Source organism: Haliaeetus leucocephalus, unplaced genomic scaffold (assembly GCF_000737465.1).
Source record: "Haliaeetus leucocephalus isolate CR32 unplaced genomic scaffold, Haliaeetus_leucocephalus-4.0 Scaffold406, whole genome shotgun sequence".
Classification (NCBI taxonomy): Eukaryota; Metazoa; Chordata; class Aves; order Accipitriformes; family Accipitridae; genus Haliaeetus; species Haliaeetus leucocephalus.
This window is the reverse complement of record NW_010972842.1, coordinates 7,945,144-7,971,206: the sequence shown is the minus strand read 5'-3', so window position 1 is coordinate 7,971,206 and position 26,063 is coordinate 7,945,144. Positions and strand designations below refer to the sequence as shown.

Below are 26,063 nucleotides of genomic sequence, written 5' to 3'. Positions count from 1 at the left end.
CCCCCCGAGAACAAACTTGTATGTCATTGTGCTGACACAGAGGACACTGTTTGGTTCTGCCTTGACAATTAGATAGGCTTTCATTTTCAAAAATGTCCTTCCTGACTAATTTTGACGGTGATTTGGCAGTTATGAGGAAGCCAATACATTGTTTTTATTTGCTTTACTTAAGTGATGATTGTGAAGAAAAATTGAATTAGAATTGAAGTTTCTCATTTTAACTACAGAGTTAAAAATATGTTCCGTGCTAGATAATCTCCTTCCAGGTGTGAATTATGGCACTTAATTTTTTTTGAAGAGGAAACTGGACTGAACCATTCAGGTATTTTGCATTTGAGCAGCTTCCACAAATATGAGTAAGCAGGAAGGTGCAGTGAGGGCTGGTTTGATTTTCATTGTGAGATGGGCTAGGACTTTGATGTGTAGCTCTGTTTCAGTGAACAAAAGAAGTTGCTTTCTCCCCACAGTATGACCTTCTTCACCTCCAAAAAAGAAAAACGTTCTCTGAAACAAACAAGCTGGGGTTTTTTTGTTTGTTTTTTTTGTAACCTGGTCTGTGTCAGGTAATTTGCCAGTTAGTTTAAGCGCTAATCTGAAGGCTCTATAAGAGTTTTATTCAGTTCCATTAGGTCCAACTAAACTTTGTAATACAGGGGCTATTATCCTGCCAGTTGTGAGGAATTTCTGTTTTATGGAGCAATGCTGACACAAAGACAGCACTGTGCAAGCCGTCTCTATAACTGAACACTTTCACACTGCAATTTAGGAGGCGTGCAGTTCAGGAAATTGCTGGCTTCTGCTGAAGCACACTTTTACTGCAAGGAAAATTTTGTTCGTCACTCAAGTAATTGGCAGTTTTAATACCTTGTTAGTAATTACCTTATAAACAAACTAATGCATAAAGGCAAGGCTCTATGACCTGTTATCTACCTCACAGTCTTATTTGGCCAGTGGAGCTGACACATGGTGGTGGTGTTTGTTGTTGTTTTTTATTAAAGTAATTTGTTTCCATTTATTATAAATACTTTCAGCTAAGAGTTAAAAAAATGCAGTGTACCTCTACCAGACAGCCTGAGGAATGAAACATGATACAAGTGCAGTGTTGGAGGGGCTGCAAGATCACTTACCCATTCCCACATGTGGTCAGAAGGCCCATTAATCTTAACTTCTGGTTCAGTTTTTGAGTCAGGACTTCTTTGTCTCGAGCAGTAATCCCCCCACACGCCTTGAATATGTGAGGATTGTCCATGCTGTCCTAAATGTGTGGCTTACTATTTGATCCAAAGCAAGTATTTCCAATAAAGGCAAACACCTTCCAGAATCAACATTCTTGTTGATAGTTTTACTGAAATCGCCTTTGCCTGCAATCTCTAGGAGCTGGGGAGAGCTCCTAAATTGTGATCGTTCATCATACTAGCCTACAGAATGTACCGCAGCCATAACTGACTTGAACTTCCCAAGGTAACAAGGATCATTTCAGGTTACGTTCATTTAATTGGTCACGATCTGTTTTCCCCTATGTACCATTAGCCCAAACAAATAACCCTATTAATGTTGCTGATGTGCGTGTATGGTTCTGTACATTATGCAACTGGGATGGAAAAACTGGTAGGTTGCTGGGTATGAATACGAAATATGATCGCTAGAAAAAGTACATTTCATTGGAAGTGAAAGAAGGGGTGTTCCTTCTGGTAGACTAGGATACCCATGTCTTTAAACAGTTGCAGAGTTTTTGTTGTGGAATTGGGTGTGACGCTTAGCTGAAGTTTGACCAGACATGAAGTCCAGAACCTCTGTAATGAGCTGTAATAAGCAGAAATTTTATTCTTTGCTAACGCACTAGAAAAACTTTAGGATTAAATACTAGGTCTAACTGCAAAGGTGTAGAATATCTTTCTGAGGGGGCATACCGTCATCCATCTTTTCTAATTTAGCTCTGTTTTCCTGGAAATTCAGCTTGATTTTCATGCCGTAGGAGTTTTCAAGAAAACGAAACATTATGTCTAGCTACTGTGATGTTAATTTGGTTAAAATAGAGACCAACTCTAATCTCATTTCATTACAATACTGTGACATACTGTTCAATGTAAATACAGGATATTTCTACTGTACAGAAATAGATGACCATAGAGTTTTATATCTTGTTTTAAAAGCCATGAATTGCAGTAATTGGATTATAATGCAATTTTTTTCATCTTGTTTGCTGGGAATATGTTTTAAGAAATGTTGATGAACACATTTATGTACAGCATTCCAATTTGTGATTTGGGATGGCTAGAAATGAATGTTATGTCTAGAGAACATTCTTTATTGATTTTCTTTAACTAGATATTATTTTCAAGTAGGGGAATTAAGAACTAACTTTCGTCAGAGTCATGTGTAGTTAACAAGTGTTTGCTCTGGAAATGACAGTCTTTTGACTACTGTCCTTAAATTTCAGGACCAGCAACAAGATTGCCAACATATTGTCTGAACATCTGAAGCCATTTCAGAGTCTAGAAACTTTGGACTTGAGCAACAACAACATATCAGAGCTAAAAATATCATCATTTCCATCGTTACAGCTCAAGTATCTGTAAGTAAAAGTATTATGCATTTTTTTTCTTACAGGTTACTTTCAAAAAACTTATTAGAAAACTTAGATTGGCAGCTGTTTGTTAGGGTACTAAATCTTCTTTCAATTAGACGTGCATTAAATATTTATTCCTACTTTCACCTGTTCAGTTTAACATAAGCTGCTAACCTGAATACATGAGTTGTTACAAAGAGATGTTTTAGTTCATAAAAAGTGAAGGTCATTATTTTGAGATGAAACAAGTAGATGTGTCTCTTGAGAGAATTAATTATGGAACAAAATGAACTTACCTTCCTCATGGTTAGGCTAGTCTTGAGCTACATGGAGTTTGGTGGACTTCTTTGAATCTACTTTAATCCTTATTCAGTAATACTGCAATGCCAGTGCTGTACTGAGTGAGAATAAAGTAATGGGGTTGCAACATGCTACCTTCTGCCAATAATGCGCTCCTGCAGAGTAGAGCAAAATGTTGGCGATGAACTACTATTTGACTGTAGACTGAGCTGTCAAGAGCTCTAATTAATACAATAAATGAAATTCCATTTATCAAGGAGTAGGCAACGCAAGAGCTTTGTGTTTCACTACTTGGTATTAAGAACTTATTAAATAACTGTAAATTTAACCCTCTAGACATTGTTTCAACAGGTACATTAACAGTAACCGAATAACCTCCATGGAGCCTGGTACTTTTGACAATTTGTCTACCACACTTCAAGTATTGAAACTGAACAGGAACAAAATTTCAGCAATCCCTCAAAAGATGTTTAAACTCTCCCATCTGCAGCACCTGTAAGTGCAACCTACAATTGACTAATTGTTTTCAGGTTTTCCAAAGCACTGGCAGTGGTTGAACTTTAGCCTTTAATTTAACCAGAGGCAGAATGAGACAGACACAGAAAACATATTACTACAACCCTTACTAACTGCAGCTTTGTACTGAACAAAACTAGTCTTATATATTGGTGAGATGTGAATAGTCTTTGTGTTTAAAATTGTGTTTGCCTATTAAAAGGAAAAAAAAAACCAACCACAAAAACGCTGGAGAAGGGGTAATAGCAGTATTCCTTTAAGAAAGTATTGGAAAAATACTAAGTGAAGTAAACTTATATAGTTCACTACAGCAGTCTCTTATTTATTTTGTGCTTTCACGGTGAAATGAAGGGAATTAATTTGCTTTCAGAAGGTATGACAGTAAGCAATATGCTTGAGTAAATAGACCTCCATCAGCTTCACTGACACAATGCTGTCTATAAATGTTTTACCGAATAAATAATAGATAAAGTTATTTAATATGGAAGAGGCTGGGGAAATACTTTTTTTTGGCGGGGGAATCTAGAGTGCAGGAACTTGACAAGAGAGTGGGCTGGGACTGCACTATGTCAAATCCTGAATGATTATTTTCCATATTAGGTAGTCAGGAGTTAAAAGTGATGAACTCTCTTAGGTTAACCTTGAAAGTAAAAGGTCATAAGAACAGTGAAGTGTTAGGATGCTCGACACATCTGGAAACAGTGACTGTGTCTGTTCTGTATACAAATGCAGGAAGAGTTTGACTCAAGCCTCAGTAGAAGAGTGTGAGAACAATCCTGCAAAGCTCAGTATTTGATAATGATCTTAGTAGACTTTCTGATCTTCAGATTCAACTGAAGTTTTGGAAGTTGGTGATATTCTTGCCTAAAAAAGTTCTGCTCGTTCACAATTTAATCAATAGGCTGACCTAGTTATGTTAGGTAGCTAATCTGCAATAAAGGCCAAAAACTTGTGTTATCACACAAAAGAAGTATTTGGAGGAGGAGTGGGTAAGAACTGAAGGCTGTTCTTCCTGACTGTTCTTTACTGCTTATGCACATTTAAACACAGGAGGAGGAGTAAGGTTCTCTGTTGGGTGTCTGTTATCAGGGAGGGTTCAAGTATCGGGCTGCCAGAGAGCAAAGCTGAATTCTTACAAGACTGAGACTCTGAAAAATAATTGTGATATAATTATGGAGAGAGAATTATTTAGGCCCTTACATCCCATGGGGAAGTAAGTTTTGGAAGGAGAGGATTCTTCTTGGTTAGGTAGGATACAGACTGATAGATCTAAGACCTCCTTGAAGGGGCAGATGATTACTTGTATGAGGGCCTTTTCTGAGTATTGTCTAATCCTGTCTTTTTATACTATAGATCAGTTGTTGCTAAAAAATAAACTGCTTATTTTGCAAATGATGGCTAGTTTAAAATCCACTGTTATAAAAACAGTTAACATTGTTCTTTGTGCCTGTGTGAGGTTAGACTTCCCTTTTCACGTAGCTCGAAGTCAGAAAGCGGCTTGGGGTTGGTGCAGGGTTTGGAGTTAAAAAGGACGAAAGCCAAGAAAGTGGTGTGGAGAGCAGGAAGGTAGAAAATATTGAGTACTACTGTCACTGCAGCTTGCTCTCCAGCTAATTATGCCTTATAACTCCCTTCCAGGATACACATAGGTCCCAGCTTCTGACCTAAGGGGTGTGTGTAGTGGCAGAAGGGTGAGTGCCAAAACGGCTTGAGAAAGAGGGAAGAAACTATTTGTAACTAGTTGTGGAGAATGAGGGAGGAATGTGTGATGAATGCTTGGCTCCAGATTAAGAAAGGGAGGGATCACCCAGGGTATTTAATTTTGCCTAGTTATCACAACTAAAAATTTTAACTTTTTCTTTCTGACTGATTATTAATTGCAATTACAAGCTAACCCTTATGGCTCTACTGCTGGATAAACATCAGGAACTTGCTTTCACTTTTGAATTTGTGAACAGGTTTAACCATGACATTCTAGGTCTACAGGGTTTCTTTAAATCTGAAAATCAAGGAACTACCAAGTACTTGTCCTCAGTGTCAGAACAGCAGAATAGTGTTAGCATGGTTAAACATAGTGTATTACAGTAAAATGTTTGATTTTTATTACATCTTGTCTCTGTTGTTTTATGTGCAAGAAAAGCATTTAAATAAGGTTTGTTTCCAGAGAGGGAAGAAAGGTTGTTGGCATGCAGGTGAACTTACTCTGCTGTAACTGTAAATTTTATTGACGCAGGGAGCTGAATCGCAACAAAATTAAAAAAATAGATGGACTTACTTTCCAAGGACTTCCAGCTTTGAAATCATTAAAACTGCAGAGAAATGGCGTTACTAGGCTCATGGATGGCGCTTTCTGGGGATTGACCAACATGGAAGTCTTGTAAGTATCATCTTTTTGCTGATAACATATTAAGTAGAATTGCACAAAATCAATAGAATTGCGTGATAAAATTTAAAGATGTTTTTGAATTAAATTGTTCTAGTGTGGTTTGAAAAGCAGCAAGCAGTCATTGGTGAGTGTGTAGGACAGCACATTCTGAATGCATGCATACAACTCTAAATGCAAATAGAGGCTGCAGCTATCTAGCCAGTATCATGAAGTCAGATGTGGACCTGTGGCAAAGCATGCACGCCGTTGAGTTTCTGAACCTTATGTCTTTTATCTGTTTGTATGTGTTTGTGTGTGTTTGTAGGCAGCTGGACCATAACAACTTAACAGAGGTAACGAAAGGCTGGCTTTATGGCTTGCTGATGCTGCAGCAACTCCATCTCAGCCAGAATGCCATCAACAGGATCAGTCCTGATGCCTGGGAATTTTGCCAAAAACTCAGTGAGCTGTGAGTAGCTTTTATTCTATTCCAGTTTTGAAAGCCAGGTACATGCCAAAGCATGAGCTTCTTACCACTGATCTGTGAATTTTTCATAACAAAGTTTCCAAGGTGACAATAACTTTTTTGTATGTAAGACAGTTATATTTTGTTGAAAGAAGTTGAAGCCAACCGTGACTGCTTCATTTCGCTGTGGCAGTTGTACTAAAGCTGTAACACTCATTTTCAAATGAAAGAAATTCATTTTGCAGTAATTTGTGAATTGTTGGAAACGGTACGCAAGCTGTGTGGTCAAAAATGGTGTAGTAGGTTTTGTGATAGTTGTAAGGGGGGGAGGAACTTTCTCCCCACCTGAAAATTCACCTGGATTGAATTTAGTAATAAGCAGTGCAGGATAAACAATAGAATACATTTTTTCCTTGAATTTGCAGAGATTTGACGTTTAATCACTTAGCAAGGTTAGATGATTCAAGCTTCGTTGGTTTAAGCGTACTGGTTGGACTGTACATTGGAAACAACAAAGTAAATTACATTGCTGATTGTGCCTTCCGGGGACTTTCCAGTCTACAGACTCTGTAAGTTGACAAACTCAATTTTTAAGGTCAAAAACCTTAAGAAAAACCCTCTGTGTTTATAGTTACTTTTTTTTTCCCTTATGAAATATACAAGAACCTTTTGTTAACTTTCCCAGATCAGCTTGTGTTTTTCTTACAGTAGGATTTTTTTTTCAGAATAGTTGGGAGAGGGAGGACTTCCTCTTTCGTTAAGGCTTTGCACAATGGATGGTGATAATTATGATACGAGCTTTAAGTAGCATTGTTATGGGAAAGGCATGTCTCCATTCAAAGGCAGCAGGCAGCACTGCTACCCACAGCTTTAGGGATCTGGATCATAGTTTTGTCTTAACTGAATCAACGTTTTCCCTCATGGTGGAAATAAGAAGACAAAACTCAAAACTGTTATTACTATGGATGCTGATGCTTGTCGTGACTGGGCAAGTGCTTAAAGCATTTGAGCATTTTTTGAAATAGCATTTCTTAAGGGAAGGGGAAGAAAGAAGTAAACTAATTTATATTCCACTTCATTAAAATCTTCCAGTTGTGTACCATTGACCCATCTGTTAGCCAGATGAATGAAATGGTTGCCTTTCCCTCTAGGCTTTGGAAAGGGTGCTAACACTTTGCTGTCAGGGGTTTGCTCACATACTCACACTTTGTGCATGTAGCAAAGGTGCAATTCAGAGGGGTGTATGTTATGTTTTTTAAGTATACAGAGAGATATAGATCATAAAGAGAGGAAGTCAGACTTGCAAGGTGTCTAGGAATTAAGTGTTAGACTTTTCATACGAGATTTTTTTTTTTCTCCTCTAGCCCTACCCTTTTGATTCTTTGCTGACACACTGTTTTTTCACAAATCTCTAATCTGTTTATGCTTCACAGATAATTAAGCTAGTGTTGCGGATGGTGTATGATGTAAAAATTATTCACTTGTTAATAAATCTCTGTGTGTTAATATTAGGAACTTAAAAAGGCATGAGTGTATTTTGTTTCGAAGGGGCAACAGTTGATCCCTTCCCTTCCTGTGATGCTCCTTCTCTTATGATAGTCCTGTATCTGAATACCCTTGTAGGGGGATATGGGTTTGTTTTCTAATGATTCTTAAAATTGTTGGGTTTGTGATCTTCTTAATTATCAGTGGAAAAAGTACTAATAGTCTTCAAAGTCTCTCACTAAAAATTGAAATGAAATAGCTAATAAGGAAAAGTTGCTCTTAAAAAGAAAGAAACAAACAAACAAACAAAACCCCCAAACAAACAAAACCAAACCTACCAGAAAGCTATCTTAGAAATTATTTTAAGTAATACATGCTCTTGAAGAAGTATGTACCTTGTTCGTTTTAATAGCTCTTGTGGTTTGATTTTGTCTCCCCCCTTAAACAGGGATCTGAAAAACAATGAAATATCATGGACTATTGAAGATATGAATGGTGCCTTCTCTGGCCTAGATAAACTTAGGAAGCTGTGAGTATTGCTACAATATTTGTATTTCCTCATTCCCTAAAAAAAAAAAAAAATCTTAGGTTGTGTGTGTTTCAAGGGACAAGCCCAACACTTAATGATGTTTTATTTTCCATGGCTGAGATGATTTTTTTTTTTCCTCTCTTACCATTTTGTTCTCTATAAAACATTCCTTTTCTATAAAAGAAATTCCAGATTTTTTCAAGTCAAACTAATCTAAAATATTTTAGATATTACTGCTATATATGGAAACATTTCTCAAAAGAATGAGGTTTTCACATAATAGGAAGTAATAAGTGCATTATATGACAAAGGCATAGTGACAGGGATAGTCTTTGATAAAGTAATGCAGCATCCAATGGAAGTGGCTTCATCGCATTGAAATTTTCAAATGCATATCTATGAAATAAAAATATACTTATGTGTATACATTTAGAATAATCCATATCACTGAACTGTACACATTAAATGTCTTCTGAAATCATTATAAAATCTAGATGTTTACTCAAGGGGAACAAATGAGTGTCTTTTAGAGGTGAGACATTTTGCTGTATTGGGGAAGGTTGAATTGTGAATATTGGTCACAATTTAGAAATAAATGCCAGAAATGCAATTGTTCAGCTCAAAAAATGCTTCCATGTTACTGCATCTTTTTTGCATCATGTACTTACATTTTTCAGGATACTCCAAGGAAACAGGATTCGATCCATTACAAAGAAAGCATTTTCTGGTTTGGATGCACTTGAACACTTGTAAGTAGTAGAAATTCACGTTTAACCCCACATTGGAAAAAGTGAATTTTGATACTAATTGAAATAAAAGTAGGACTAGCAATCTTTACTTATGACTTTGAATGAAATAAACTTACCCTGGTTGTTACTGTGATATTGAGAAGGTTCTTTTATTTTGGAGTTATGCTGAATATGAATTTTGGAATTAATGCGGGAAGTGTTATGTATTAGGCATGCTATAGAACTCCTTAATCCTGTCTCTTCAGTTTTTGAGCTAGGGGATCCTTTGTATATCACTAGGGTAGCAAACTATTCCTTGAGTCTTAAATACATTCAGTTTAATAAATTACTCTTTCTGCCTCTAATGTTGTTTTTCTTTTTTTTTTTTCCTAGAGATCTAAGTAACAATGCAATTATGTCAGTTCAAGGAAATGCATTTTCACAAATGAAGAAACTCAAAGAATTGTAAGTTTCTATCTAAAGACATCACCTCTATTAAATATATAAATCCATATAAGTATATAAATAAAAGCCTTGTAAGATGTTGGCTGATGCAGTGATAAACTCCCACTGTAATCTCTCTGAAGTCATGTAAAAAGGGTATGTCAGTGTTTTGATTTTTTTGTTTTTTATGTGATGACTGTATTTAAGTGAGATAGTGTAGGATAGGAGGCATTCATTTTCTGGTACATTTGGTGTCTAGAGTCCTTATTTTAAATTGGCTGATCTCTAATAGGTATTAGATAAGGGAGACTTTGATGTAATGTGCTATAAGATCAGCAGTGCTATCACTGAGCTAAAGCTTACTGGACCAGTGAAATGCAGTGCTGTAATTCTTTTGTAAAGACCTGGTTGTCAGTGCTTGTAATTGGGTCCTTCTATCCTGTAGCAGCAAAGGGGCAGATCTTCAGAGAAGTCATGAAGCGGTCACTCAGAGTGTATTCTTCTAGTGAGTTTTGGGAGGTTTTATGTCCTCTTACCTGCTGCTTCTGTTGATCAATGCAGAAAAATGCTGTCACTGTTCCCTGTGATTTGAGCACAGCTAATTCTTCCTTGAGCATATATCTTATGTCTCCTCTATTCATATAAGCCTTCTCTAGTCAGACCTGTTGTCCTGAGCTGCTCTGTGGATAATCTGTCAACAGACTAAAGAATAACAAAAAGATGCTGCTCTCATTATGAGTAGAAATTGCCAGAAGCTTGTCTGGAGCTTTTCATTTGTGTTCTCCAGACTTCTATCAAGTATCACCCTAGCAGCTGGCTCTACTTCATCTTATGGTATTACTCCATGTTGGGTGCCATAGAGAAAGTAATGAGGAACCTTGTGTATTTCATAGGACAGCTCAGGTTGGAAGGGACCTCAAAAGGTCGTCTGGTCCAACCTTTTGTGGAAAAGGGAGCCTAGGCAAGATTATCTAGCACCCACTCCAGTTGCGTCTTGAAAACCTCCAGTGTTGGAGACTCCACCACATCCCTGGGGAGGTTGTTCCAGTGTACGATTGTTCACGCTGTAAAATATTTCTTTCTTGCATCAGGACAATATTTGGTTCATTCAAAGTTTGGTTTGGTGTTACCCATATCCCGGTGTAGCTGCAGCTGCTTTAGAAAGCAGCAGCCATGCTTCTACGCATAGCCAGGAGTTTTCTGCCTTTCCTTTTCCTTGAGTTGGATCTGGCTGTGTTGCTTGATCAGTTTGCTGAACTGACTCAGCCATCTGCAGGGCAATTGCTAGTTTTGGCACAAGAGAAGTGTTGGGAGCATAGTGCTGACAATTAGGGATTGATACAGATCCTATGAAGAGTGATCAAATGTGATGGAATGACTGGCTAATGCTGTTCCAGGAGGTGTAAAATGCTACAAGATACCAGACTCTGAACACTTCAGTGAAATAACTATTCAAGATTTGTTGGGGGTATTTTTCTGTGCTTTTCTTGAAACACCTGGTAGACATCCGTTATATCTGAGGAAGATGTAGACAGATGGTAGAAAGTACTTTCCCAGAAGTAAGATTGTTTAGTATAAATTCCCATCTAGTAATTTTATTCTGCAGCCCCTAGAGAGTAAATCTGAAAATAATATGACGGATACCCACTGTATCAGGGTAGCAAAAAATGCTGTGTTTTCTCTGCCTCCTAAGAATAGCAAGAATGCCCCTAGAACTTCAGTGAGAGATGACCTGTTTCATCTCAGTGTGAACTGATGAGCTGGCATCCCTAGGTTTTATCCATGCAGTGTTAGTGTGAAAAAAGAGCACAGAGACACTCTTCCTTTTCTTCAAGAAAAAAATCAAGAATTCGTATGTCTTCATTTATCTTTGAAGCCATTTCTCTCCCTGGATCCATAAATTATTTTTGCTTTTCCTCCAAGAACAGGTAAGATTTGAAGAGAGGAATTTTATTACTGACTCTGTTTTTTAATACCTTTTTAAAGGGTGATTCTGAGTTTTCATCCAAAACTGAGAACTCTTCCTGCTTCAACTCCTGATTCTAGATGCTTCACAGAATATTGCTTTGCTTCCTCATTTTTTCCCTTTCTGTGAATGTAGCTATTCGCATAGGTTACATAAGCTGCTAACCATTTCTGCATTTATTTCAACACTTGACTATTCTTCATCTCCCAGCTCCCCTTTTTAAATATCTTCCCCAAGATAAATTCTGACTGAAATGGAAATGAGGGAATGAAATTGTCTCAGAATTTTTTGATGTTAGCTTCCAGATTGCCTCCCTTCTGGACTGTTCTCCTACGTGCCCATTCTCTGTGTCCTACTGCTGACTGTAGTTTTGTACCCAAGACACTACAAACATGCCTGACTGCCCGTACTCATATTCGTAGTAGAAGCTGGGAGTTCAGGATAACATGTCTGCTTTGTAGAATGTAGGAGCCATGACAATGGTGTCACCACATCTGAGCTAAATAATATTGCTGTCTTTCTTTTGTGATATATGGATTTAGCATAAAAATTTAGTTTTGTTACTGATGTGGTCATATAGATCTGTGTTACAAACAGAAAAAAACAAGCAGACCGGCTTTGAATGTAATTGCTTTTTCTTAGGCATTTAAACACATCGAGTCTCTTGTGTGACTGCCAGTTAAAATGGCTACCACAGTGGATGTCAGAGAACAACTTTCAGAGCTTTGTAAATGCCAGTTGTGCCCATCCTCAGCTGCTAAAAGGGAGAAGTATTTTTGCTGTCAGCCTGGATGGGTTTGTCTGTGGTGAGTATAGCCTCTATTCCTCATTCCATAGAACAAATTTTGCTGAATGCATTGATTTTTGTTGTGGTTTCTTTGCTATGTTTTGATTTCTCTAACAAAATGGAGAGGATTTAATATTTGTTACCATTTCCTTCTCTGTTCCCAACTGTGATGTAGATGCTCAAAGCTTGTGGCTTTGTACAGGATGGGGAGTGGTGGTTTTCTGAGTTTTATTTCACGTACAGCTTGCTTACATAGTACATAGCACAGTGTGCAAGGGAAAGCTCAATAGTTTGTGATGGTAAATGTATATGCCTCTAGGTTCAAAAGATGGATATTGTTTAGATAACTGTCACTTTTAAGTGAGACATATTTTGGCAAACTGAGGATGCAATTTTTTGTTTTGATTATTTGTAAATTATTTTCATGCTTTATCAGTCTTGAGGTTATTCCAGAGCTGAGAAAACGTGAAGGTAAGATAGCCATACTGGCCTCAGCTCTGACCCTTTTTATGTGTGCTTGTTGTCTACTTTAAAAATTATTTGGACCATGTAAACTGTTGCCTGTATGTAAACTGTATTTTGAAACATCCAGTTACTACAGTTATGCTACTGATATTTTGTATTTCAATATGCTAGATAGTAAATACTAGTAAAATATTTTTACTTTGACTTGAAAATTTGAGGTGATAGCATCTGCCTTAAAAATGAAATTTCTCTATGTGTGTTTAGTAACACTGATTATCACCTATGTTATGTTTGCTATTTAAAGCAAAGTGAAGCTAAGCATTCAGAGTAAAGATGTGCAAGTACTCTGATACATTAAATGTGAACTTTGAAAATATCAGGAAATTAAAAGCTACCTAGATTTCATATATTTTTGTTGTATACATTTTATTTTTCTTACAAAAGAAAATTCAAACTTTATATGCTTTGGGGACAAAACAGTAACCATATTTGTCTTCTCAATAACTTTCCTCTCATAGCAAATATGACTGCTTAATTTTTACTGTTGCCACTCATTTCATGAGATTTCATGCCCTTTTTTCAGTGGGTAAGCAGGCACAGAATATAAAAGTGTACAAAAATGTTGTTTTCTCCTTTCCTATTAGCAGTCAAATGTTTACTATATTAATGTTAAATGAGTAGATGGTGCATAATCTAGCTACTGCTGAAAAGGAGAAGTTCACATAGTGCAGGAAATCACAGATTACTCAATAGCTAATGGAGTATATGTGAAGTATACATCCTTGTTTATGAGAAGCTCATTCTGGCAAGAAATTAAATTGGGGGATTTAAAGATGTATCTCTTATTTGTTAAAACCATGGGGGATCGTGATCTTTCTTTTAGCTGCTGTATGCCATTTTTAATTAATTAATTTCAAACCCTTTAAGATATATTAGCAAAAAGAGATGTACTAAGAGTAAGTTGTTACATTTAACACGTAAAATAATTGTCATGTAGAAGTAACTAGAATCTCTTCATACAGTCAACGAGTGTTTCACTGTTCATTAAATCTTTAAAGTGTGCCATCACTAGACGTTGGGGTGTACATACCTTGCCTTATAAGTTTACAATGGCCAGTTTTGCTTTTATAGTATTTTCAAGAGGAGAGTGCTAAGTCCTGTCTGAAATAAAAATAAATAATCTATTATGTATAATTTACATAAGTGTATAAATCCTCCACATCATGCCAAGTTACATTTTTGAAAGCAGCTAGGAGCTAGGAGGGAGTCATCCTAAATTTGTTAAAAGAAAGCACGTGTTAGGCAAGGGTTCCATAACTGTGAAACTAAAAAAAAAAAATAAAAAGAAATAGTCTGTGTAATCTGTGCTTCCTAAGATCATGTCTTTCAAGCTGAAACAAATCATGAGACATTTCTGTACTAAAGATAACTGTGAAAGAAAAATAGAATAGATGCTTTTTTCACCTGTATTTATTACTTGAAGTTAACAGTGATGCTAAAAGAGTACCATTTAGGTCATGAATAGCTTGTTTTCTGTTACATAGTAGTCAAGTGGCTTCTACGTATAGTAGTCAAAGGGCTTCTATAAAATGAGAAATATATTTCTCAGAGTGTATGCATCTGTGTGTATAGGTGTTTACGTATTTGTGTGTATATATGTGTGTGCATGTTTCTGTGAAGCATGTATTCAAATACACTCTCAAAGTACTCCATTCTGACAAAACACATTGCCAGTCTTATCCTAGAGTGTTCTTCTGTATTCTGCAGTATCTGCTTATTTGAGTGACCTTTTCATCCCCTCTTCCTGCCAAATAATTAAGATTTAAAAATATTTTATTATTCCATTGATGGTACAGCTAAAACAGAATGAAATACGTTCTCCTGTCCTTTCGCAAGGCTAGTTTAAGTATTTACAGTGCTTTACTTAGTTATCCCTGTGTGAGGTCAGTGAAAGTATCAACTCAATTTGCAAACGGTATAGTTTGTCATGGAGGACTTAAGGCATGGGCATGAAGCATGAAAACCACACGGCCTGGGAGATTGTTAAAGGCGCACGCTGAGGGTCCCAGGTCAGTGGATCCACGTTGCCCTGTCGCTGGAGTGCAGCTCCAGACTTGGAAGTGTTCTGCAGGCAGCTCAAGTTCAGGCTATCTGCACATCTCATTTTCTTTTGTAACACGCAGCGTGGAGGTTCCTCAAGGAAGTAACGCGTTGACCCCGGTATGTTGTTCCCAAACAAATGAGATGTGAGCAGGCAAAGGGGCTAGGTAAAACCTGGCTCTCTGCAGTGCAGGCAGGATCTGCAGTAAGGAGTGTTTGGGGCCCGCAGCTTTTCCTGAAGTCGCTGTGAAGTTTGGGCCTGTGTCTTTGTCAGGAGGTAGGAGACATCTTGAAAGTTGGGAATACACTAAGGCTTTTGCTTCTGGGAGACCAAGCATTTAATTACCCACTCCTTTTGTACCTGCAGTGTACACACAATTGACAGAATAAATAGTTCAGAAGGCAACTAATTCTGTAAACTCACAATATGGCACTTCGAAGGTAACTTTCCAATAGTAAAGGGACCTCCAGAAACTAACCTCTTGAAAGTCTTGTCTGCTGCCCTGCTTAAGGGACCTTCAGCGCTGCTGTGTTCGTAAGGTGGACCAAACAGCCACAAATCACTGGAACAGTGACTTTTGTACGTGATTGGTTTTTGTGGGTATGGGGAACACCGGTCACTTTAACTTGCAGTTTCTGATGGCAGAAGAACTATGCTTTCAATAAAGAAAAACTCACAGCAGCCTGAGGTGTTGTAAAGATGAAGGGTAGGCTTCATGACTGACATTCAGAATAGTTCTTACGGATGTCAGGGGGTAGTTCTTTCCTCTTTAGTGCTGCTGTTGAACAAACCGTACATACAATCTGCTTTAAATGTGCTTTCTCTTCAATAAGAGATGACTTGGCACACTAAACTCATAAATACGGCATCTTTAAATGCCCTAAGGCTAACGAAATTTAAAACAAAAGTATTGTGTATCCATTTTATAAATACTTATCTGACTCTTCTTTCAAACCTATAAAACAAGGCTTACAGACTTTTTCTAAAAAGAGTCCTCAGGCCTCACATACTTGTTTGGTTTTTTTCCCTCTTCTCTTCCTCTGTGTTACTTTTTCTCCCTTCTGTGCAGATGATTTTCCTAAACCACAGATCACTGTCCAGCCAGAAACCCAGTCAGCAATCAAAGGCTCCAATTTGAGTTTTGTATGTTCGGCAGCCAGCAGCAGTGATTCCCCAATGACTTTTGCATGGAAGAAAGACAATGAATTACTGCAGGATGCTGAAATGGAGAATTATGCACACCTCCGGGCACAGGGCGGTGAAGTGATGGAGTACACTACCATCCTTCGGCTGCGCAATGTTGAATTCAGTAATGAAGGGAAATACCAGTGTGTTATTTCAAATCATTTTGGTTCATCCTACTCTGTCAAAGCCAAACTTACAGTAAACAGTAAGTATGTTACTTTTTGCTTGTGGACTTAAAGTAGAATGATTTTAATCAAGATATGTAAACATAGTTATTTCCATTCTCATAATCTTTTCTTTTAGAAGATCCCCTAATAAGCTGATATTATTTCTTAAAATATATCTACTTCCAAGATCACCATTCAGTTTTACATCTGGCCCCATTGTGCTGAACCATAGTATAGCAAAAAACAACAGACGCAATTTGAAGTAATTCTGACAAAATCTATGTAATAAGATGGAAAAACATTAATCTTTTCTTCACAGGAGGTAAATAGTATACTCTTGTTTCAAGGTACTATGGAAAGGTCATGTAGGAGGCTGTTAGCAGAAATGAGGTTTTGGTCTAGGCCGTCTCACATACTCCACAGCTCCCTCCCTTTTTCTTTGCTGGCTACTCATAAATTTAGGTTGTGTGCTTCTCTGGCATTTTTAGGCCCAAGGAGGGTGTTAAGAAAATGCTGTGCAATATAGGAAAAATATGTTTCATTTATTCATTTTGGTATCACTAACTTTCCTTTAGTGCTGCCTTCATTTACAAAGATCCCCATGGATTTAACCATTCGTGCTGGGGCAATGGCACGTTTGGAATGTGCTGCAGTTGGGCATCCCGTCCCACAGATTGCTTGGCAGAAAGATGGTGGAACAGATTTTCCTGCAGCGCGCAAGAGACGCATGCATGTCATGCCTGAAGATGACGTATTCTTTATTGTTGACGTAAAGATCGAGGATACAGGCGTTTATAGCTGTACAGCTCAAAACACTGCTGGAAGCATTTCAGCTAACGCAACGTTAACAGTACTAGGTAATACATTGGGAATCCTTAATGGCATAATCTCCTTGAAGACCAAAACTATTGCTGAGCACTTTTAAATTGTCAGCTGATTAAAAATAGCAATGTTATGAAAGTGCTGTACAGAACTAAGAATATTCTGAAATAATTTGTATTGACACACAGTTGTAGATTAGAAATATGTACTCCAGCTCACAGTCACTATTATGGTGCAAAATAATAAAAGTTAGTTATGTTTCTCAGTGTGTACACAGTGTCTGATATAAGGGAGGGTTGTGGGGCGGGCTGTTATTTTTGTTTAGAGACAGGAGATTTTGTTTAACTTCTAATTTCCTGATGTTTTGTTAACCATTTTTAATGTAGTTCTTTGTAATCTTGAGCCTGTATGATTTGGCCTTTTTACCTTCCAAGGTAATCAAGTGTCTAGGTCTGATCAATTGACAAGTAAACTGTAGGCTCTAAGTTCAAATTCCTGGAGTGTGTTTTTTCTGAGAATGAGAGTAAGCTTCATTAGACCTTACTGATGCATTTAATTTAGCTTTTCCTTTTGAGCTGTGAAGGAAAGGGGCATGTTCCCATTCTTGCAAGGTCATTTAGAATATAAGGCTTATGCTTTCTTTTTAGAAACACCATCATTTTTGCGGCCTTTGCTGGATCGAACTGTAACAAAAGGTGAAACTGCAGTCTTGCAGTGTATTGCTGGTGGTAGCCCTCCGCCCCGGCTGAACTGGACTAAGGATGACAGCCCTCTCGTGGTAACGGAAAGACATTTCTTTGCTGCAGGCAATCAGTTACTAATTATTGTGGATACAGATGTAGAAGATGCTGGGAAGTACACTTGTGAAATGTCTAATACACTTGGAACGGAGCGAGGCAACATCCGCCTTAATGTAATTCCTACTCCCACCTGTGATTCTCCTCAAAACATTGCCCCATCACTTGATGATGATGGATGGGCCACAGTTGGCATTGTGATCATAGCTGTGGTTTGCTGTGTGGTGGGCACTTCCTTGGTGTGGGTGGTCATCATCTACCACACCAGAAGGAGAAATGAAGATTGCAGCATCACAAATACAGGTGTGTAAACTGAAGGTTTCCCTTGGAAAGGAAGAAAAATGCTTGTGGTTGCTTTGCAATGACTTCATTGTAGGAACATTTGTGTGCTTTGAGTCACAGTCAGAAGAGTGAATTACTTGTTACCTTCAGCACTTTGCTGACAGGTTTAAAAACACTTCTACGCACTCTGAAGTATGCTGATGGCTTTTTGTGTGTTTTGCTTCCCCACAGATGAAACAAATTTGCCTGCTGACATTCCAAGTTACCTGTCATCCCAGGGGACACTGGCTGAAAGGCAGGATGGATATGGTTCATCTGAAAACGGCAGTCATCATCAGTTCCTCACATCTTCTGTGGGAGGGTATTTCTTGCAGCAGAGGGACAGTAATGGTAGGTGTAAAATGTTAAGCAGATTTTCCATGTTGCTTGAGTAGCTGCATTTTGGCTATTGTCTTTCTAACTAATAGAAATAACACTAAAGAAACATCTTCATTGAAGTTTAAGAGAGGATGTGAAATATATTGCTTGGGATTGCTTCAGTGAGATAATAACAGAAACTTGGTTCTGTTCATCCAAATGACGTTATGGCCTCGCTTAAATCATGAAGTGTTTCTCTAGTTTCAAGGGTAAATTTAAACCGATGATCACATTTCCAAAACAAGAGCGTCCAAAAGGAATTACAACAGCATGTCTTCCTCTGTTATAGCTTGAAAAGGATGCTTTTAATGGAGTGTAGGCATGGGTGGTAATACCAGTGTAACTTTAGTATAATATAACTGATTAAACTTTCCTGTTAGAAAAGTCATTAGGGTCAGAGTCAATAAAGGATTTAAGGTGACAGCAAGTTAAAAGCTGCAGTACTCAATACTGGCGCCTGAGAATCCAGAACATACCTGGGTTAGGGAGGAAAAGGCGCCTTGTTGGGAAGGGGTTGGGGTCGAGATATAGGCAGGAGTGGGGGCAGGTGGGAATGGAGCAGTGGTGAGATAATTCTGCATTTGTAGGGTAGTGAGAGGAGCAGCTTTTTTGTGGAGCAAGAACCACAGACCATGTCCACAGCTTTCAGGAACCATTGAGCTGAAAGTCAGTATAGCTGTTAGAGCAGCCAGTGACTTCCCTCAGATTCTTCCACCTGGGACTTTCTTGTTAGCACTCTGTGCTCCAAAAGGGGGCTGTGTGACAGAGCATGAGCCTGGCTTCCAGTGCTTTAGAGGAAGGCAGTCCCTGGTTCTGAACCCTGTGGTTGGGTTTGTTCTGTTATCCGGGGACTGTATAATGAAGACTCTGTCAAGCTAATTAATTGAACACTTGCTAGAGTTAGAATTCTCATCAAAAGGTTAGGTTAAACTTAAGCAAGCTCCAAATACTCTATGAAATTCAGTTGAACAGACAGGGTTCTTAACTTACTCAAGAAACTGTAAGCTGAAGCTTAAGAAAAGACCATATGCTGACACGTCAGTTTTATTTTTAAGGCATTTGCCATCTAGATAACGGCAGTGAAGCAGACTTGGAGGGTGTTGCAGATCCGTTCCTCTGCCACTATCTGGGGACTTCAGGGACTTTGTATTTAAAAGGAAACACATATGGCTCTGAGGCCTTTGAAGCATACACTACAAGTAAGTTGAGGGGGTGAACGTTTCAGGCCTAATCTGATCTTGTGCTATGATGAATCTATATAAAAACAATTTTTCATTTTCTTTAGGTTGCAGCCCTGATCAAAGAACAGCATGCCTGGACCCTTATGAATCTGGATATTTAAAGAAAAAGGAATGCTATCAATACTCACCTCCACTGGAAGATCCCTTTGACCAGTGTGTTGGCATTATTGGGATGCAGGCTACAGGTAGCAAATTGATTAACTCCGCTTATACTCAAAATGAAGGAACTGGACTAAAAAGAAAAAGTCTGAACTCCGACACGTTTGATTTAAACAGAAGTTTGGAACCCTCATCTATTATCAGTAACAGCACTTTCATGGGTATGTTCTAGCTATTGGTTTTTATTCAAGCTGCTGGTATTCTTGCTGTCTCGTTTCCTGCTTCCAACACTAAGCAAACCTGATTTCTCAGCTTTTTCTTTCCCACTCCTACAGTAGGTAGTTCTGTAGTAGTGTTTTAAGTGCTTATATAGCTAGCGTTGTGGAAAAACTAATTCCGTGCAATTTTGCATGGTCTTCTTTTTGCGTGTGTCCGTGAATTTAGTAAGATAATACAGCGTGTGGAATATAAATACTTTAGAAAGAAGGAGAGGAGAGACAGGAAGTAGCTGAGGAAAGACAGTTTGAGAGTTGTCCTTGTTGTTTTGCATGTGTTCTTGTCTTGTTTTCTTCCTCCCTGAGTAACCTGTAGTACTGCAGTATCTATTTTTTAAGGCTCACACAACTGAACTGTGCATGTAGGCTCACTCTCTCTCCACTGCAGTGCATGAGGACAGTTGGATGCCCCAGAACTTAGGGTGCCCTCTGGATCCTACCGTGAGTTAGCCAGGAGATGGGCCCTATCCTGTGTTGCAAAGGGAGCAGCTTGGGGCTTGGTCAGAAGCAGAACTGACATACATCAAAGGAGTCCTCAGGTCAAACGTGGTAGTCCAGTGAGGTGGTTCACCTCTGGGTGTAACAGTGAGCCCTCTTCTGCTTCTCGGGAAACCTGACTTCTGAGGACCATGAGGTCCAAAGTCCCAAATGTTTGAAGTTCAGGAACAGAAAAGTGATTGCAGTGAAACTGCATAGTAAGCATATTTAGATTAGCAGGAGATCTTAATAGCTCACACTTACATGAAAATCTCATCAGTGGTGTGATACTTCTCTTTTATCTTAATATAGCTGGCAGATTTCCATAAATGTTAGGATACTTACTTAAATACAGCTTAACAAACTTCAGGCATACCAGAAGTCTTGCCTGACAGGCAAAAGGTGTGCAAGGCCCCAGGAGGGCTCAGGGCAGGTGGGGAGACTTGAACTCCAGCGTATGAGGACATATTGTATAACACAGTGAGCCAGAACTATTTACCATTTATTCAAGCTGCTGGTATTCTTGCTGTCTCGTTTCCTGCTTCCAACACTAAGCAAACCTGATTTCTCAGCTTTTTCTTTCCCACTCCTACAATAGGTAATTCTGCAGTAGCGTTTAAGTGCTCATAATACCATTTTATTTTATTTCAAAGTAAGGCACTGTGGCAAAATGCCCTCTCTACCCCTCCTTTGTCTTCTTTTCTCATGGTGTGTATGGCAAAAGAGTTCTGAAGCTTAATTCAGGGTTTACAATTTTAATGCAGATTGCAGGGAGAGGTGGGAGGAAGGAGAAGAGGGTTGCTTTACCTTTGAAGCTCCCTAAATTTTGGGTGTTGGTTTGGTTGGTTGGTTTCAAATGCATATAAACCCACATACTGCTTTCATCCTGTGACAGCTGAGCACTCAGTGCAGCCCTGGTACTGTGGGTTGTCTCCCGGCTGGTGTGTCAGCATGGTTGATCGAGGGGACCTGGGGGAATGTGCAACACTGGGGTCTTTGTTCTCAGGGGGTGGGGAGGGAGGTACAAGCTCTGAAGTTTTCCCCCTTCGAAAGCCAGATGTTTGGACTGTAAAACATTGCAGATGCCATGACATCTGGCAGAGGCCCTGGGACTACACACGGCCTCCTGGCTGTCTGCCACTATTGCTGTGTTGGGACTGTGCAGATAGGGCTTTCCACGTCTCCTGCAGAAAGTAGTTCTATTGTATGTGGGTCTACCCAGGAGTTAATGCAGCCTTGAGGGCTCATATTCCCCTTTCAGCCCTAAAAATCTATGCAGAGCTACTTTTTTCTGTCAGGTCTCTGAGCTACCACCCAACCTTGCGTTGGATGCTTCATAATCATTAGCACTCTTCACTCAAAGAGCCTATGGTTAGATCTTGGAGGTGGTGGCTGTGGAAGACGTCTTGATAGATTTCTTGTCTTTAGCGGTGGATTCACTTCTTCAGCATCGTCTTCAAATTCAGCCCCCTTTTGCCTCTATAATCACAATGAAGACGACAGCTGGCGTTAACATCACTGTTGATGCGTGAGCCAGAAAGTTCACAGCTTGGATTTTTCTTTTTTTTTTTTTTTTTAATACAGGATTCTTTTGTAGCTTTGGTGCTGTGAGGAACATCCTTTCACGTTGTGTTAGGAGCAAAATTGCTCTGCAAATCATTGATGCAAATATGGACCTTGTCCAAATCCATTTTTAGTAACTTCTCAGATTACAGTTTTACTTGAAACCTCTGCTTCTAGCAACTAAGCAAAACTAGAAGTACGGCTGTTTGAGTGCAAAATTTGTTGATGATTGTAGTGTTATTAATAAAAACAGAGTTCTTCAAAATCAGCCTGTGGCACATTGTCCTCTGAAAATGAGTCTTTTGCGTGTCACTTATAGACACTGTGACTTGTGACGGCTGTATCTTTCTTCAGTGAAAAAAAGAGAAGGCCCTTCTTGCAGAGGTGTTGATGCTAACACCTTCCCAATGGTGAAGAGTGACAGGCATACTAATTATTTTCTGGCTAGTGAACCAAGATAATTATTAATAAAGATTCAAGTGAAATGCCAAATGCTCTTTGGGCTACGTCTGTTCTAGCTAGTTGTGGGCAAAGAGATGAAGAGGTGTGAATAGAGAATTTGGCTGGCGGGACCTTTATTATTAATGGGAGATGCTAGCCAGAAAAAGGTTGTTTTAGCATTTACACTGCACAGTGGGAGGATGTTGTGTAACCTTATGCATGTTGGGTTTTTTCTTTTTTTAATTTTTGCTGTACTGCATGGCAGATTTCATGTGCCATTAGTTCACTGAAGAACAAAACAGGGAGACCGTTGTGACTTTTGCATTCGACAGTGTCTTGTCATATGTTTGCAGTTTGGTCTGTGTGCCCACCTCCCCCCTCACCACCCTCCCCAAAGAAAAATGGTCATGGGAGTAGTCCTGAAAACAGAAGTGATGAAGATGTGTGTGGCCATACATTTACTTTGGAAATGTTTTTAATGTCTCAGGTGGCAGAATCTTGTCTTATGCTTGTGATCACATGGATGTTTTCTTTTAAGGGGTAAAAGTTAAGTAAAACCTCACTTTGATGAACTTCTGCTTGTGTCGATCCTTGGCTTACATTCTAATGTGCAGCCCTTAGTGAGACACAAAAGTGTTAGCATCAGTATTTCTGTACTTATTCAGTTATTGTCTTTCAGGAACATTTGGAAAGCCTTTATGGAGGTCTCAGCTGGACTCTCTTTCAAGTTGTAGACAGCCAGCAAATTGCCAGCCAAAAACCTCCCGTAATAATCCTCATGCCTCGCTGGACTTTGATGCAGAGGCAGACGAAGATGGAAAGGAAAGGACAGTTTCTAGAGGAGAAAATAGCATTTATACTTACAAACAGTCCTTTGAAAACTTTAGGACTTCTACTTTCCCGTCCTGTGATTTGGATACATAGCTCCTTTTGGACCTACCATTGATTTCTGGAACCAAAGAAATACTTTGACATACTACTACCTCAGTGTGGAATTTTATTTAAAAAGGGAATAAGAAAAGGAAGAAGGGAAGAAAGAAACCATGTGATGCTATGAATTCAGAACAAATAAATGCATTTTTATTCAAATAAAGCATAATTGCCAAAATGCTCTACGTTTTATACAGGGAAAACATTCCTTATAAAATACTATATTTCTAATTATTTTATAGCTTTGTTTTATGCAAATAATATCTTTTGTAAATTAACGGTGTAAATAATACAGCATATGTATTTCTATGTCAGACTTCCATTTTATTGAAATGAGTAGTAAGCATTCTAATTTTGTACTGTTACTTGTACCTTTTTACAAATGGAAACTTCATGCTGTTTGCAGGTATCATGCATCTTATTTGCACATTACTTTTAATAAAATATGCTGCCATGTGGTCTCTGACCCACATTAGTGTATGAAGAATGAAAAGCGTGAATTATGTCTGTAGATAGTGTTGCATATGTAGGTGCTTTCTGTTGCATGTTTGCACCTTTGACTAAAACTTGTATCTTTAGATTTACTGTGTTAAATCCCATGTTCAGCTTCTAGAAGTGGGTGTGGTCCAGCCACAGCTACTGGTAGGGTGGGTTGAAGCTATTTGTGCCAAAATAAGTATGCAAATCTTCCACTGTGTGAATTCCCATTATCAGATGTGTGTGCACACGTTCTCAGTCTTCACGCACGCAGGGCTGTAGTGCCAACAGTCTGCCCATGCCTGTGTACACAGTGTATGTGTACATACATTTGGTGGAGGATATGCACAGGAGATGCACAAATCCCCATCAAGCTATTTAGTAAAAGAAGAAAAAAGGCACTGGATATCTGCCTGGCAGCGTCACTATTTTCTAAGTGGCTTGGTGCTAAGTGTTTGCCAAATATGCAGTGCGTGCCCCAGTCTTTGCTTTCCCATACCCTTTCTCCCTCTTTTTTCTTCTGCAAGCCCTTCCATGCCCAACATGAGAAGGTAATCCAAGTACAAGATAATGTTTTCTTTGGTTGAACTCATGCTTCTGTTCCTTACTCGGCTGCCCTTTTGTGGTTATAGATGAGATCTGTGCTTTATTCAGTTGCTCAGTCAAGTTCAGCAATTGTGAATTCTTGCTGGATTAAATTTATGGTAGTGTACCCAATGCCTTTAACTATACGAAGTCAGAGAAAGAGGATTGCTTGCTATAAAATGGTAATTAAAACTAAGTGAAAACACTATTTTGTTTTTCTATGTACAGATGCCTACTATTTTTAAAAAATGTGAATCCTGTCGTCATCACTGCATTAAAACAGTAAGACTCAAAATGGTTAATATTACAGGACATCAGCTTTTTAAATCTGCCTACTTTGAAGGTGCAAACTTACATGATTGCCAAATAGCTTCTTTTAAACTAAACGAAAAGCAGCTGTTGGAGTAGGCCATCACAGACATCATGGCTAAAGCTAGAGCAAAGGTTTCGCTGCCTGCTGTAGCTGAGCTAAGGGGTTTTTGTTGTTTGTAGCCAGAAACCTGGTACCCAGATTGCAAATGCAATTTCCCTTTAATTTAGGCACCAGTATTAGAGACAGGAAGTTAATCCATCCTTAGTCACTGGTGGTCTAAGTGTAGAGAATGGATTTTGCGTGCTTTAGTTGATCATATTGCCAGATTTTCTGACTCTGATTGTTAATTTGTCTTCATTGCTGCCAGATGTGCTGATGTGGTGACAGACATTGATATGGGTATTTGATTATAATTAAGTGCATTTTGAAAGAGATTAATTTTTCCCGAGTTAAGCACAAAGCTATAAGTCAATAAGGCAAAAAATCTTAAATTTGAGTCACTCAACTCTCCCCCCCCCACCCAGTGACCCTAGCTTTTTTAGGGGGAGGAGAGCTGGGGGCCATGACAGCTTGTGTTTGTAATCAGATACTGCTTTTTGACATATCTAAAATACAACGAAAGTTAAAAACAGTAAGTACATCTTTCACTCTAGAATTAATATTTATCCTTAAGACTCCATGTTAAAGGTCCATCATGAAAAACAAGTTTAAATTTATTTTCTGTAGTGGGGGAAGGTTGGGAACAGTGGCAATGTCATTTTATTCCTTTTTCATCTTCTCCCTTAAATACTTTTGACTTGCTGTTGGATAGTATAAAGATCCTAATCTTTCAAGGACATGGATCTCTGTACCCAAATAAACGTGCATGGTCAGTGACTGGATTTTAAATGCTTCCCATGAAGTTTCATTTAACATCCTAAAAATACGAATGACTTAAAATTTTATTTGTTGCCTTAAATACCCAGAAATGGAAATGAATGCTCAAGTCCTTTTCTGCCAGTGTGAGTTTTCATGTTTAGTTTGTGCTTAAATACAGTGGCAATCTGTAAATTGCAAGATACTTACACTATCTTAATAGTTCTTTTTAAGCCCACTGATGTAACCGAACATCTGTTTTAAAGGCTTGCAAGTTCTCTTGCCTCTATTTTCTTTTTTTCTTTTCCTTTTTTTTTTTTTTTTATTTTCCCCTCTGAAGATCCAGATGTTAGGGAGCTGGTAGCCTGATATTTACACAGCTGAAAGCTAAATCATAAGTTGATGTGATTGGGGAA

The 26,063-nt window shown here is 38.5% G+C and overlaps 1 protein-coding gene across 1 annotated transcript in view; it reads left to right on the top strand.

The window, feature by feature from the left end:
* The window catches only part of LRIG3 (leucine-rich repeats and immunoglobulin-like domains 3), a 43,483-nt gene extending 19,592 nt beyond the window's left edge, over positions 1-23,891 (top strand). Inside the window, exons 5-20 of the mRNA XM_010574116.1 lie at positions 2,441-2,575; positions 3,221-3,364; positions 5,619-5,762; positions 6,076-6,219; positions 6,642-6,785; positions 8,150-8,230; positions 8,908-8,979; positions 9,352-9,423; positions 12,011-12,174; positions 15,791-16,111; positions 16,649-16,930; positions 17,543-17,995; positions 18,206-18,364; positions 19,447-19,590; positions 19,677-19,952; positions 23,167-23,891. Coding sequence (XP_010572418.1) covers positions 2,441-2,575; positions 3,221-3,364; positions 5,619-5,762; positions 6,076-6,219; positions 6,642-6,785; positions 8,150-8,230; positions 8,908-8,979; positions 9,352-9,423; positions 12,011-12,174; positions 15,791-16,111; positions 16,649-16,930; positions 17,543-17,995; positions 18,206-18,364; positions 19,447-19,590; positions 19,677-19,952; positions 23,167-23,411 — 2,980 coding nt within the window. The 3' untranslated portion in view covers positions 23,412-23,891. The remainder of the gene's footprint in view (positions 1-2,440; positions 2,576-3,220; positions 3,365-5,618; positions 5,763-6,075; positions 6,220-6,641; positions 6,786-8,149; positions 8,231-8,907; positions 8,980-9,351; positions 9,424-12,010; positions 12,175-15,790; positions 16,112-16,648; positions 16,931-17,542; positions 17,996-18,205; positions 18,365-19,446; positions 19,591-19,676; positions 19,953-23,166) is intronic.
* The last annotated feature ends 2,172 nt before the right edge of the window (positions 23,892-26,063 follow it).